The 16,010-nt window shown below is 44.8% G+C and overlaps 1 protein-coding gene across 2 annotated transcripts in view; it reads left to right on the top strand.

The window, feature by feature from the left end:
• The first annotated feature begins 699 nt into the window (after window positions 1-699).
• The window catches only part of LOC147431713 (uncharacterized), a 32,578-nt gene continuing 17,267 nt past the window's right edge, over window positions 700-16,010 (top strand). The window contains exon 1 of one of the 2 annotated variants that reach the window (XM_086494222.1): window positions 700-2,975. In XM_086494222.1, the coding sequence (XP_086350348.1) occupies window positions 1,140-2,975 (1,836 nt within the window). In that variant the 5' untranslated portion in view covers window positions 700-1,139. Of the gene's footprint in view, window positions 2,991-16,010 lie in introns of both variants that reach the window. The other variant, XM_086494221.1, reaches the window with a different exon arrangement.

Raw genomic sequence — 16,010 nt, 5'->3', positions numbered from 1 at the left:
TCATGCATATATTGTTTATTATCATCTATGCACACATGGACTAGTATCATTGAATGTGCTTAAAGAAAGGCTTTCTCTAGAATGATGGTTGGTGCAAAGAGTTTCAAGACATTATGCAAGTAATCGATCTATACCCTTCTTGTGCAATTAATTGAGCTTGTATGTCCCATAGGTACAAAGACTATGGAGGACATTGCTACTTCTAGCCATTCGATTATAGGGAGGTTTTGGCATAGTCGACGTTGGAGCCACACTACCAATTGTTGATGAGATCTGTGGGGATGGTGGATATCCTATATGGGATTTGGGCTATAAGGCACCTCCATTGAGTGAGCATGGAGAGATGCCAAGATGCAACTTTAACATGGGAGGTGGTTCCACCACCCCTACCATATAGACGAGTTTTATATGGTGCCCATGCTAGCACGGTGTTATCTCACTATGGATATGTGCATTTGTGGGTGAAAGCCAAGACAAAAGTAGTTTCACCTTGTGTAAGGGAAAGCGATCTATAGCTTTTGGAGATGAGATAGTGTGAGGGTTGTCCATTTCAAGGAGTGTGCTCTTATCTAGTCTTTATGGTCATGTGTGACAATGGCCTTGTATATGAGAGTATGAAGCTCGATCCATGTGGAAGACAACAGCACATGCATCTCTAAAGTGATAGAGCAGCATCCCATCAACACTCGTGTGAAACAGTGATCCCAAACTAATTAGGCTAGGTAGCATTTAGCAACGGTCAGCCTGAGGATGATGCTCAAAAAACGGGTGTAAAGAAGACCAAGCTTGTAAGAGAGAGCCTAGAGGGAGTCTGGAGAGACACTGGGGAGTCGTGGAAGAGTGTGTCAGACTGGCAAGTTCCACCTCTTTGATTTCTAACTTTGGAAACAGAGAGTGCAGGGCTTTCACCGCGCAAAATTTCGGTTGGTGCGCGGGAGAGTGAGAGAGGGTAGAGAGACGGAAGAGCGCTCCTTTCCCACCAACACTCCGAACAGCTATGGCGTATCCCAAGCAGACGAGCCAATTTTGCTCTTTGCAGAGCTTGGAGATCACCCTGACAGAAGAGTGCACATTTGCACAGCGGCTATGCTTTCTATAGTCTTCCTTCAAGGTGGATTTTTTCTCTGTCTGCAGCTTCAATGGCTAAGTATCCCTCATCTTCATCATCCCCTTCCAGCACAACAGCTCACTCTTCGCCCACCTCTCCCTCTTCAGCTATTCAATTGAGCTTGCAGCTTAAGCAGGACCTTGCCATGCTCACTCACAAAGACCCCGATACCCGCCGCAGCTCTATGGAAGCTTTAAAACAGTTTATTGAGGGAGAGCTTGATGCCAGAAGCATGCCTGGATTTCTAGAGCAGGTATCAGGAGAGACTGGCAAGAGCAGCTGCAGCTATGCCATTTCCTTATTTGAGGAGGTTGCACGAGTGCATAAGGAAGCAACAGTGCCATTCATTCCACGCATTATGGCAGCTGTTCTGCGAACCCTTGCTTCATCAGCAGGTGGAGCAGGCCATGCAAATAAACTTCATCAAGCATGCGCGAAAGTGGTTGCATCGGTTGCCAGGTATGCAATAAAACCTGCCTCTGCCCCTAGTCGGTCTTTGTCTGCTACCGACATATTGGATAGCCTGTGCCAGCCTCTATTGGGTCTCTTATCCGCTAATGTGGAGCCTGTTGCTGTCGGTTCTGCCACTTGTCTTCAAGCGGTTATAGAGGCTGAGAATTGGAAGCTTGCTGCACCTGAGCTTGTACATGATGTGTGCTCCAGGTCCTCAATTTCTTTAGTTGAAAAAGGTAAACATTCAGTGGCACACATGCATCTGGTGCGTTCACTTGCCAATTTTAATGCAGGGGCTTTGCAAGATTATGCTGGCTCCTTACTGAAAGAGGGTGTCCATATCCTTGTCACAATTGGTGGAAGTACACCTGGTTCTGGCTCCTGGCAACAGCGTGCCGCAGCGGCACAACTTGTGGGCACCGTCATCGGTTGTGTTGATCCTAGAGCTCTTGCTTCGGAGCTCATTCCCACAACTAAAGCTTTGGAGCGCTGTCGCCTTGACAAGGTGGCTACAGTGAGACAAGCAGTCGGAGAGGCCCTTTCAGTTGCAAAAAAGGTTGCTTCTAAGGTTGACCCCCTTCTATTGCACGATGGTGGGCCTGAGGCCAATCTGGCAAATTCTTCCCCTATCAAAGGCAAGCTGCCTGAACCTCGCAAGCGGGGTGCGCTCAAGAAGAATATCTCGAGAGCAGAGGAATCATGTGGATCTACGATCAGTGGTAATGATGTTGTGGCCTCTCAAGAATCGCAGTGTGTATCATATGCTTCTTCGCCCAGCTCTTCTATCACATCAATTTCTTCATCTTCGTTAAGATCTCCTTCGCCTCCTCCCACAGAAAAGTCAACTGCCAGAATTGAGCGCTCCCCTTTGTATCCAGTAAAGCAGTCACCCATGCCTCTGACTTCTTTTATTGATAAGTATATGGCAGAGACTGATTTTCCGGATATGCTGGCTAGTTTGAGATCGTCAGACTTCAAAGAAAACACTCCTTTTGTTGTAAAAGAAGAGGATGGAGTTGGCTTATATAGATCAGATGATTTAAGCTTCCTGCTATACAGCAATGGGAACGTGATCACAAAAGAATCAGACAATGATGAGTTGATGATGGGTACTACGGATGAGCATCTATGTATGACTGGTTTGGATTGTGATCACTTTAGGGCAGAAGAATGTGTAGAGGTAGACACTCTTGAAGCTGATTCATGTAGTGAGAAGGATACCAACAATGATGGATGGGGCAAAGTTTTGGGAAACTTTGGGAAGAATTTGGTCACCGAACAAGCTGGACAGAGGCATGTAGTTACAGTGTACAATCCAGAAGGAGACCAGAACTTTTCAAAACACTCCAAATTGGTGGCTAACTCTCATGGAAATTTATATGGCCAGAAGCAGCAGAAAGGGTCCTGCCACCAGGTTTGTGCAACCGAGGTAAATGATATATGGAGAGAGAGAGAGAGAGAGAGAGAGAGAGAGAGAGAGAGAGAGAGAGAGAGAGAGAGAGAGAGAGAGAGAGAGAGACTGATATTAACATCTCGAAGAGGCCATAGCTGACCTATAGGATTGATCAATACATCCGTGTTACATCTCACTCTGGATATTAGGTAAAATGAGAACAAAAGTAAAGCTGGGTACTTTTTGGGGAACCCTGAGGAAAAATGATGAAGATAGCGGATTCGATTACGAAAATGATGAAGATAGCTATATCTAAGCACGGGCGTGGTCACTCCTTGGGCAGTGGGGTATGGAACTCTTTAATGAGTTGCAGTAGTGTCAACTCATCACTTCAAACCCGCCCGTAGGGCGGTAGACTTTAGCTTTCACCCGATCATTACTTTAACTTTACGACACAAAGGAACTTCACAAATAAACGTGTGATTGGAATTCAACACTTCAAGACATTTCACGACTTGGTAGCTGGAGCGCTCCCAAGCAGACAGCGACACCCTGTTGGCCCCAAAGATTGGCGCCCCTTTCGGTATTTCTTTATTCTTATTACACCGAGAAAAACCTATAAACTTCTATAAGCTATCCCACTTTTATCGAGCTGAAATTCCTCTACTCTAATCCGATTTCGACAACATAACCACAATAGAAGTCTCCACGAACAAAATCCCAAGTACACGGTGATTTTCCACGCACTTTAGAGCACGCTGAATTCTCTGTTTTGCGCTCCGATTTGCGTGCCGATCACTTCTGTGGATAGCCCTTGAGTTCTCGTACCTGTATGGTCACTTGTCCCTTGAATTAGACGAGATTCCTAACGGGAAACCTCTCTAAATTGTCTTGTACAAGCACCCAATGCTTTCTCGAGGCTCCCTTGGCAAATAAATGATCCGAACGCTTCCACCTAATCCTCACCAAGCTGTCCAAACCTGTCCATGGCTGTAATTGCAGGTTTTTGACCCCATTTTGCCATCATAACGGTGCAAAAATCCTTGTAGGTCAAAAGTACACGTCAAGGACATTTCCCTTGCGGTATAGACACTTCTCTGGCTAAAACTGCAAATTACGCTGGATCTGACCGTGCAGCGAGCATCTACTATGGGAAGGTGAGATCTGCGAGGTTTGGGACTTCTTATGAGATGTCTTACTGCTGAAAACTGAAAACGTTGATGCTTCTTGGTGTTCCGTCGCGGTGAATTTGCAAAACGCTATGCTGATGCAAAAACGCTAGGACTGAAAAGTGTCTTGCGGTGGAAATTTGCTATGGATCTGCTGATGCAAACCGCTAACGCTAGGGTTGATCTGCTATCTGCTATTTCCAGGTTGCTGCAATTGCAAAAACGTTGGGCTTGTCTGCAATGCTGAAAACGCTAGGTTGCTGATGAAGAAAACGCAAGGTTTCCTGCTCCAAAAACGCTAGGTTGTTGTGGGGGTTTTGTTGAGAAGGTGTCTGTTGAACGCTGTGTTTCTGCTGCCTCTTTTGCCAGAAAGTGCTAGTGCTAGTTTGCTTATGTACTTACTTGCTAAATTTGCCCTACCTAGTTTCCAACAAAAGTCACTTAAAAATAATAAGTGAAAATTGGCTAAAATAGGAGAAATAGGTCTATGCTCTGTAAAAATGCTACTGATGGGTTTTGACTATAATTTGATGATCATGCTGTGTGCAACTAGAGGATATGCATCTACTCTAAGTGTCTGGACATGCACGGTCTGCGAACAGACTCACAAAAGTGCCAGATCACCCTTCATATTCTAGACTGACTGAACTGAATTGAACCCTTGTCATGAAGTAGCTTGGCCACGTGCACATAGGGTTAGACGTGTCACGTGACATCCCCTCCTTTTCAAAGTGAGGTATCGGTACCGAATTGTATGGCGTCGAGGGAGATCGCCAACAAGGTCTGGAATCCTGGAAGGGACTCTACGCCGGCCCACTCTGATGCGTAGGTCATGTGATACTTGAACTTCATAAAGGTTTGCAACGCTTGCTTCTTTGGGCCGCGCCGAAAGCGACACAAAGTCATGTGTGGCTCCTTCAATGCTTCAACTTTGTCTATAGACATGCGGCTACCTTCTTCAAGAATCTTCGAGGATAAAAAGTCCTAAAACCACTTCCAACACAAAAACATGAACATACTCTTTCCATGTAAAGTGACTGAAAAAATTATAGTCTTCTTTAAAGACTGTGCATGGAATGTAGATGAACGAAAAGACAGAGTGTCAAACCGTTCATCAAACACACGCAAACAATGGAATCGAAACTTGTCTTTTTGGTCTAAATCAATCAACTGTGGCAAATCACAATGGAAATGCCTATGCTTGATGCTCAATCCTTCTTGTGCTCTTTTGAATATTGTGTCATGCCAAGGAAGAGACATGAAATGTGAATTCCTTGAATGCAAACATTTCATCTTTTCATGAGTAATCCGCATGCATCCGTGCTCATTCATGAGTGAAACGTGCTCAACGTACAATATGTCATGCCTGTGAAAAGGGATCATATAAGGACGGTGACTAAAATACAGGAAAGCATCACGAATGAAACACTCGAACAATACGTGCTGACTAATCATTCAAACATAATACTTCCTGTGGGGGTTCTAAGTATTAACCAAATTTATTCGTGTGAACAATCACATCTTTGTCATGCAAATCATCCTACTTGTGAGTAATCACATCTTGATCATGCAAATCATCATACTCGTGAGAAATCACATCTTGATCATGCAGATCATTATGCTTATTATTATCATGCAAATCATATGTCATGCTTGGGAAAAGAAGAGACTGAGAGAGTCTCCGTTTTCGGATTTCTTGCCATCTTCGTCTTCATTAGAAATGAGAGATGAATGAACAACTTGCTCTCCACAAATGACAAGGGGAGAGTCACTTTTGGCATTGAAAATAAATGTTCCTTCCGCCCAATCAATGAGAGGGTTATGCTCACAAAACCATCAAATGCACAAAAGCATATCACATCCTGAAAGAGGAGAGACTACAAATTTTCTACGGAAGGACACTTGTTGAATAGTGTGAGAGACTTGGGTCACACTCGTGTTCTCATTTATTGCATTGACAAAGGAAGTGGGTTCTGTGGGTTCTTTAGATTCATTAGATTCAAGCTTAGGACATGTTCTTCTTATGTGACCCTTGATGTGACAATGAAAACAACGACCTTCCTTAGAATAAATGCTTTGATCTTCTGACGTGATGTATCCTCCTAAAATTCCTTGTTCTGCCTTTTCATCTAGAGTGAGCTTAGGTTTAGCAATTGTGTTAGCTTTACCCTAAGGTTCATTTGGAGAGTTCTTTTCTGAGAGACTATTGGAAGATTGGTTAGAAGAGTTAACGTTCTTACCATTCTTACCGTTCTGAGGGTTTTGAGAAGTCTGAGAGGTACTTGTGGAAGTCTTGTTTTCCTTAGGCTTTCCCTTGCTGTGCTTCATCTCCTGTGCGAGATTGATTGTGTCGAGGACTTCCACATCAAACCTGATATAGTTGTCCAACCCGAAAATGAAAGCCTCCTTGCGCTCATCATCCGATTTGCGTAATTGGGTGCCGAGCTGCAAAACACGATTAGAGAAAAACATAATCGGCATACCATTTTGCTTGAGACTGCGCCAATCATCTTTCAACTGTGCTAGGTATTGTGGAGGCATAAACCGCGCCTTGAGCTTGTCTTGGAAGTCGGCCCAATTGAAAGAAAGGGGCGCACCATCCTCGGCTTCCTCTAGGTGCGCGGTCAACTGTGCCTCTAGCCATGCATGGTACCAATTGATGCCATCACCGGCAAGGTACATGTCTGTCATCAAAACCTTGCTATTTCCTGTCTTCTTAGTTGTCGCAAAATAAGCATTAAATTGATGCAACCAAGAATGAATAATCGTAGCATCCATCTTACCATCATACTTACTGAACTGGATCTTCTCTGTGACGGGGTTGTTGGAGTCCGAATCTCGGCTTGTGCCACTTGATGAACTACCAACATCTTTGGTTGGCTCGGACTTCGAAGTGAGAACCTGTCGAACCAATTCTTGCATGCGTAGTTCTCTCAGTGCCTCACGCTCTTTCTGTCTTTCTTCGGCTGCCAAGCGCGCTTGCTCACGCTCACACTCCAAGGTTTCTTGTCTGTTTTGGCGTTCATGCTTCACAGCTTCCTGTCGTTCTGCTTTTCTTTCTAGTTGTGCCATCGCAACGCGATTTGCTTCTTGTTGTTGCGCCATCATATCCATCATCGACTTGACCAAAGCCTCCATAGGATTTGGTGCAAATCGTGGCGTAGATGGGGAAGGGGGATTGAAACGAGCAATGAAAGTGGATCTCCAGGCTACACGGACTTCCTACAAACACGCGTTGGACGAACCACCCGACTATAGCCACCATCCGGCAGCTTCCCCGTGTTGAGGCCAACGTCCGAGGACGTAGGCGTGCACCTGTAAGACCGAGCGTCCCATACCACCCGGCCTCACCCCCTCGAGGTGACCTTGTGCACTCCTAGCCTCGCGGGCTAACCACTAGCACTCTGCCAGTGGGAGTCGATAACTGCAAATGAGGCCTTGGCCTCCCTTTTATAATAATGGCCAGCCACGTTGGCCGGGTTCACACTACGTCTGCCCGGACACTGAACGCCCATCCCGACGGCGTATGGGCTAGATCCCCTCTCCCAAGAGCGGGACATAACATACTTCCCCCCTTAAGAACCATTGATGTCCTCATCAATGAAGTGGGGATACTGAGCTTTTAGGGCTCTAACTGGTTCCCAAGTAGCAAACCTTTCAGATTGACCCTTCCATTTAATTAAGTATTCGTCATAAACTTTTTGGCGCAAATGACGGGTACGATGATCTAAAACTGCCTCTGGTTCTCGAGGAATATACTTAGTTTGCATATCTTGCCATACATTTTCCTCTATGGGCACAACAACGTCGGCTTCACCCAATTTCACTTTAAGGCCGCTGACATAAAACACTGGATGTACACTAATATCCGAAGGAAGAGCCAGTTAATAGGCAACTTGGCCAATTTTCTTTGTGATCAAGAACGGACCACAATATCTAGCTGAAAACTTATAATGCTTTCGTGTTCGCATGGTCTTGGAATCCTTGGGTATCTTCAGATAGACCCATTGTCCCACATCTAGAGTCCTTGGAGACCTCTTTTGATTAGCATAAGTAGTGACTCGATCACGAGTTGTTCTTATACTATCCTTAGCCAATTCGAGCATTTCTTGCATGTCATACAGGAAATCATGAGCTTGGTGTTCCTTGACTTTCTCTAAGCCAATAGCAATCGGGGATTTAGGCTCAAATCCATACATTAGCATGAACGGGCTAAATCTAGTAGCAGAATGCTTGCTACTATTGTAGGCAAACTCTAACTGTGGAAGATACCTTTCCCAATCAGACTGTCTGCGAGAGACATAGGCTCTCAACATGTCCTCTGACGTCTGATTCATCCTCTGAGTTTGTCCATCGGACTCAGGATGGTCAGAAGACGACATACTCAACTTCGTCTGAAGATGAGCAAATACATCTCGCCAAAATCGGCCAGTGAACTTAGTATCTCGATCACTGACGATATTCTTTGGCAGACCATACAGCTTATAAAGCTGATCGACAAATAAAACCGCCAACTCATCTGTCGACTTCGTTGGTATAAACTTCGCCATTTTTGTGAGTCTATTGACCGCAACCCAAATGGCGTCATTGCCCCGACTAGTATTTGGTAAACCAACGATGAAGTCCATGGAAATACTTTGCCACTTGGCATCCAGGATTTCCAATGGGTGTAGCAGGCCAGCTTTCCTAAGGCGCTCTGCCTTATTGACTTGACACTGAGCGCATCTCTTCACATAGCTCTCTATGCAAGAGCGCATTCTTGGCCAATAGAAATATCGCTTGACCAAGACCAAGGTTCTTTGAATGCCTGGGTGCCCAGCGCTAGGAACATCGTGGCATTTGCACAAAATCCTTTGTCGAACCTCATTGATTTCCATCACGCATACTTTTCCATTTCTAAACAATAGTCCACCTTTAATGGAATATTGTCGTTGTCTCGTCTCTCTGGCACGACTCACTTGGGTCTCCGGATCACCCAAGCCTGTACGCGAGTAATGCCCCGCTTCGACCTCGTTCCATATCTTGCCAAAATGGCCATCCGAACGACATAGCCCTCGGAGAGAGAGAAATCCGTCGAGATTTCAACCATAGACAAGGCATTAATCTCAAGAATCTTGCTGAGCGCATCGGCAACTCGATTGTTGGATCCTTTTCTATAACGGATCTCAAAGTCAAACTCTTGCATAAGCTCAACCCATCTAGCCTTCCGGCCTTTGAGATCACCCTGATCACAGACAGCGCAAGGAGTGATGATCTGTCTATGCAACAAAGGTAGAGCCATACAAGTAGTGCCGCCATTTCCTCAAGGCGTGGACTGCGGCGTAAAGCTCCTTCTCGTACGTTGGATAACGCATTTTAGCGTCAGAAAGCTTCTTACTTTCAAACGCAACAGGACGTCCATTCTGGTATAACATCGCACCAATGGTATAATCACAAGCATCCATTTCAACCACAAACGGTTTGCTAGGATCCACAATGTGCAATATTGGCGCAATAGTCACCAAGTGCTTTAGTGTCTGAAAGCTCTCGTCGAGATGCTCGTTCCAAACAACGGGGGGGTTACCTTTACGATGCTTCGGGCCCTCTCACCCCTCCTTTTAAAATTTGCGTAAGCGGAGCAGCAACTTTAGAGTAATCCTTGATGAATTTGCGAAAATATCCTATAAAGCCTAAAAAGGGCTTTACTTGGCGCACATTCTTCAAAATGGGCCAATTTCGCACTCTATCCAATTTTTCAGGGTCGACGCGAATTCCATCGCGAGTAATGATGTGACCCAAGTAAAGCTCTTTCTTTAAAAATTCACACTTGGAAGCCTTAGCATAAATCTTGTAAGTTCTCAGTACTTCGAGAACAGCGTGTATATGCGCTAAGTGCTCAGACAAACTTCGGCTGTAGATCAAGATGTCATCGAGAAATACAACAACGTAGTTGCCTAGAAAGGGTCTCAGTAGATCATTCATCATCTGCTGAAACGTAGCTGGAGCATTGGTCAAACCAAAAGGCAAGACCAAAAACTCATAGTGACCATAACGCGTATGGAAACCTGTCTTAGGAGTTTCATCCGTATTTGGTGATAGCCTGATCGCAGGTCTATTTTTGTAAAATACAATGCTCCATGGAGCCGATCTATCAGATCGTCCATGCGTGGGAGCGGATACTTATTCTTGATAGTGAGCTTATTCAACCCCTTGTAATCTATGCAGAAGCGCATAGTGTTATCCTTCTTTCGAGAAAGTAACACTAGTGCTCCCCACGGGGATTTACTTGGCCGAACAAAACCCGTGTCGAGATAATCTTTCAGCTGCCGCTGAATCTCGTCCTCCTCGGTTTTACTAAACCGATAGGGTTGCTTTGAGAAGGGCTGACTATCAGCCACCAACTCAATGCCATGATCTACTCCTCTCGAAGGCGGCAAGCCAAGAGGTAGATCATCAGGAAAAACATCCTTGAAATCAGTCATGATTTCTCGGATAAGGCTGGATTCGTCAGAATTCCTAAGTTCAACAGAAGAACATGAAACATTTTTACGAAATTCAGTGACAGAAGTACCAAGCACTAACGAATCAAACCAAGCAGATGGTACACATTGATAAAAGTCAATATCTGAAGACTTTGTATCTTTATACATTTCCAAAGAAGTAACAACTGGTATTGCAAAACCATTATTTACAGAATTATGATTACAAAGCGACACAGATACATGAGGCATGTCCTGCTTAACAAAAACAAGAGAGTGATGTACATAGTCTATATACAATGTACATAGTCTTGACGACGTTAGTGGGGATGTCGTAGTATTTAGTCAATACTATGCATGATGGAGTTGATGGTTATATTGTCTTGTGGGTGACTACCATGGGACTATACCTTGCACTTTCCTTCAAGGGTGAATCTAGGCTTATCCTGGATTCATCTAGGTATATATAGTCTATATACAATGAGTCTTGTTTATTATTAAACCATGGAATTCCTAAAATAACATTTGCTCTGTCCAGGTGCATGATGTGGAAATCCAGGTTCTCTTTGTAATCAGTTAGCTCGAGCGACAAATCTGGAACCATCCGATTCCATACATCCGTATCCTCTCCACGAGCCATCTTCACGCGATACTCATGGTCACTGTCTTGCGTCCGTAGGCTCAGTTTCTGTACCAATTTTGCATCCACAAAATTGTGTGAGCTTCCATTATCAAGGAGTACGGTCACGTCGTGACCATTGATCTTCCCAGGAAAACGGAGAAGATCGTGCTTATCAAACACTTTGGTGCTAAAAGTACAATTAGTGCATGAACTGCGCGCTAAATGATGGGTTTCAACTTGAACAAGATCAGAGTTACTTGAGATCTCGTGAATGTGAACCGAAGGACGACCCTGCGATTTCTTTGTCTTCTTCTTGGGGCAATCCTTGATTTGGTAACCTGTCTGGCCACATCCGAAGCAAGCCCCTTTCTTCACTGCATTAGCAACTGAAGCATTTTTGGCTTTCTTCTTCTCTTGAAAAGATCTCGACGGTGATTTGGACTTATGCTTGAATTGGGGTCGCTTCCTCGAAGCGCCCTCACCGGGTTGATGGTCTGCAATTCTTTTCTTCTCATAATTTGCTTCATTTATCAAATGGAACGTCCTGGCCTTTGCCACTGGATCCTCGACCTCAGTCAGGGCTTTGTCCTTGATTAAAGCCCAACGGTAATCCTCATACAATCCCAGCAGGTACATGTGTCACCAACGTGTGACTACTATCTATCCTTTTTGTTGATTTCTTTCTTATTATTTATTTACTTTCACTTTTTGGAAACACCCCTCGGAAAATTAACTGCCCTGCATTGCATAGCTAGTGTGGAACTGTTCAGAGGGAGTCTAGGCCTGAGGGCAAGAGAGCACTAAGGTTGGACAAGGACTATGGTTAGCCAAAGTGGGGTCATTGACTAGCCAAAGTGGAATCCTTTGCTAAAGAGGCTACATTTCAGTTCTGGGTGTGGCTGCAGTGTACAAAGGGGGTCAGATGACCTAGAAGATACAATGGCAGCATCTCCTAAAATTTAGGGAACTGCTATTTTGGGACCTGAAAATGTGTTCGCGTCATTACCTCCGGTATGACTAGGGGAACATTTTACAACTCTGCCGCGAAGTCAACTGGGCAACCGGTCAGGAGATTTTTAGGTGGCAACCCCGAAACGGGAAATGGCTTGTAAATGTGCCAAGTGGCACATTTCTGTGCAGTTTCCTCATGCAAGAGAAGGGGGCGCTGATTTTAGAGAGGAAAAGGCTCATTTTCATGCTGTCACAGGTTAAGAGCTATGGAGTGCTTCCTTTCCCTCTTATGTATAGTGCGGTGCTAAGAGTGATGCCCTGCACGCTACGCACTGCTCTCTCTCTCCCCTATGGCAATATGTTATGCCCCTCTAGTGGGCTTTTCATTTGACCAATGTACAGTTATGTGGGTTCATGCGCGATTGCCGAGGCAAGAGCCTCTTGCACAGGTACTGGATTAGCTAGCGACTAATCCCCCGCAGGTATAGGTGAATTTGAAGAGGTTTCACGTCAGAAATCTCGTCCGATTCAAAGGGCAAGTAGCCCTACAGGTGTGGGAGCTCGAGGGCTTGTTACGGATACGACCGGCACGCAAAACGGAGCCCGAAACAGTGAATTACAGCCTGCTGTGTATTTTTGCAGGTTTAGGGTTTTGGCCCTAAACGGACTCTAATACCCCCAAGAGGTTCGGGGACGCGAGGGGACCGCTGTACAGGTGATCTGGCGCATTTTCGGGGCTGAAAACAGAGAATTCAGCGTGCTGCAGATTCTCGCCAGGTTTTGCAAAGTGCCCGTATGCGTCGGGAAAGTCATTCAATGCGTGGGAATACTGATTGTGAAGGGTCCTGGTACAGTTATGTTGCCGAAATCGGGCCGGAACAGTTGAAGTTCAGCCAAGCTTGTGCGGGGCAGCTTGTAGGGAACCACAGCGTTTATTCCCTCTTTTAAACAATAAAGAAATACCGAAAGGGGCGCCTAAGTTAGGGGCCAATCTGGTGTCGGTCTTCTCATACAGGTGCATTCTAGCAGCCTGTATCCCTTCCCCCTTTGTTGTGTCTTGAAAGTACAGGTAAAGTGGGCGACAAATTAAATGGGTGAAAGCAAATAAGGTTTAAGTCTAAGGTCTATCGCCCTTTTTGAAAGTACAGGCCGGTTTCAACATGTGCACAGCGTGCGTAGAATCCACCTTGCAGAAGGTGAGCGCTTCTTTGAAAGTCGTGGTGTACTTATCAAAAGAAAGAGCTTTCATCGAAAGACTCTACAATGTGGCGTAAGCTTTCAAAGGATCCATGAAATCCCTCTTGAATTTCACACAGAAGTCAGCCCACGTCGTAGGCTTCTCTGTCATGTTGCGTCACCAGGTAAGCGCCTTACTGCGCAGATAGAGAGGAATCGTCTCAATCCTCCGTTCATCATGCTCCCCATGAGATCAAAATACGTGGTCCATTGATGCAACCAGTTATTTACAACCAATTCCGTACATTCTTTCTCCTCTTCTGAGAAATTTGTAGTTTTGTGGCAGTTGGACCACCCTATGAACGCTCAAAAGCAGCAATCTGTGTTTGCAATTGCTGGAGATGGGTTTTGCCCTCCGAAATTCGCGTAGTCGTCGATTGAGCGATATTTTCCAGAGCGATAAGTCGGGAACTAAGCCCTTGCATGACCCCTTCAAGAAAGGCCAAGCGAATGTTCGTCTGAACGTTCACGTTTTCGAGAGCTGTAACACGTTGGTCGAAGCTCTGGAAAGTACTTGTAATCCATGTGTAGAGAGCATGCGTGAATGGAATTTGAACATTACCTGGTGCGTCGTCACGTTGCACATCCGAACTTGAGGAATCCACGGCGAAATCTGTGAAAATTGAAAGTTTCACACGAAATTGGGGCCTTTTCTGTACTTTTCGGTCGCGGGAAGTCGAACTCCGAAGAGCGCTACGCGTCTGAAGGCAAGCAGGTGACGGCAGGGCCGCGGGAGTGCGAGTAGATGGAAGAGGAGTGTAGGGAGGGGAGTAGAGGGCTCGAAAAATGAGTTCTCTGTATGTTTTAATAACCTGCAGGTTTCATACTTAATAAAAAAAAATCCTTAAGTGTCCTGGCCACTTTAAAATAAAAGGGGCACTTAATAAATAAACTCTTAAGTGGGTTAAAAAAAAACTCAACGTAGAGCTTGTAAGGATTCTAGATGCTAATCCTTAATTAAGTACTTAAACTCATGATTAAGACTTAAGAAACTTGAACTGTACTCGAGACAAGACTTAGAAGACTCTGTGTTTGATTGATTGAAAGTGTGATACAAGGGTTCCTTTTATAGGAATTGAATAGTCATCAGTGAAGAGGCATATCTCTTTGTGAAGAGACACGACTTTAGGCGAAAAGACACATCCTTTCGGCGAAGAGCTGCAACCATTGGGTGAAGAGTCGGATCCGTAAGGTGAAGGGGTGTGACCAGTCGTCGAAGGAGTGTGGCTTTTGGCGAAGAGGTATGTCTTTTGGGCAAAGGGGTGTGACCATCCAAGCGCAGGGGTCCTGCTTGGCATGGCACTTTGCGTATCTGCAACTAGGAGTAGATGTAATACTACAACATAGTCACAATCGTGACATTCCCTCCCTCTTTAAATAAAACCCAAGGTATTTGAAGAACACTCCAGGAGAAGGAAATGTATCATTGTTGTGCTTCTGTATGCAAAGCTCTTTCTGTTAAGTCCCATGTCATGGCATTGTTATTGACCATGACTATTTTGCCAAACTGAAAACTGATCGTATCTGCAACTTGTCTCTTTTTTGTCAAAAGTATGAGTATCACATCTGCAACTTGATTATTGCCTTTGTCAAAGTCGTTTGTAACTTCGAGCTTTGTCCAAGAAAAGATTGAATCTGTATCTGCTTCGAGTGAAATTATTGGTAAACTGACTTGAGTTGTCTGTTGAGTGATGACCACTGGTTGGAAATCTATAAAGTATTCCATTGGTTTGTTTGGAACAGTAAAATCCTCTTGAAGGGATGTCGTAAGCTGAGACAAAGTAGTTTTTGAAGGTATATCCATCTGTGAAGGTTTATCTGTGGAACAAGTTGTGTCCAAAGATTCATTTGCAGTGACTAAAGTCGTGCTGCAATAGTCTGTATTTGCTTTATCCTTTGCACCATTGAAGGCAAGGATTGGAGTCTTCAAGTTTGAAGAAGAATCTTCATTCACCACGGTATTTGGTATCTGTTCAACTTTATCAATAAGTTCAGAGACAAAGAGGAGTGTGGGGAACCACGCGGAAACATCGGGAACAAGTCCGAGCGTAAAGTTGTTTCTTGTTGGGCTTTGCTTGTCTGCAAACCAGGCACCAAGGGGGTAGCGAAGCCATTGTAAATCTTAGGGTGGTTAATCGCCAGTATAAATGGAGGGTTTTTTTCGAATCTGCTGCCCACCGCATGCCTCTGATTCGTGAAGGCGACGAAGTGTGGACGCTAGGAGGCTGCTGGCTGGGCTGAAATCGTATGTTGGCTGGGAATTTCTTACGTGGCTTGGAAGGGGTTAAAACAATTGAAGCATTTTGTGTCCACACTACCTCTTAAAATTGGGCCAAAATTTTGGAATTGACCAGCCTATGTTAATAAACCTTGTGTGGAAAAATATTCAAGCGCTGGCTTATCAAATAGAAGATAGTTGCGCAAAATCTCTACACTGGAACAAAAACCACGAGCATGCAAAGAGATACCACGGGTGGCTAAGAAGTGTACGCTGGCTGCCAACTTTGGGGCTGGTTATATTTTAATGGGTTTGAGTTAATTGGCCAATAGTTTAGCAATTTGGTCCCGCTCAGTAAAAAAAATTGGCCAATCTGATGTGAAATGTGCAACAGGCACATTC

Source organism: Adiantum capillus-veneris, chromosome 21 (genome assembly GCF_014529385.1).
Source record: "Adiantum capillus-veneris isolate H3 chromosome 21, ASM1452938v2, whole genome shotgun sequence".
Taxonomy (NCBI): domain Eukaryota; kingdom Viridiplantae; phylum Streptophyta; class Polypodiopsida; order Polypodiales; family Pteridaceae; genus Adiantum; species Adiantum capillus-veneris.
The sequence above is the reverse complement of the archived record's forward strand: the minus strand, read 5'-3'. Positions and strand labels throughout refer to the sequence as shown.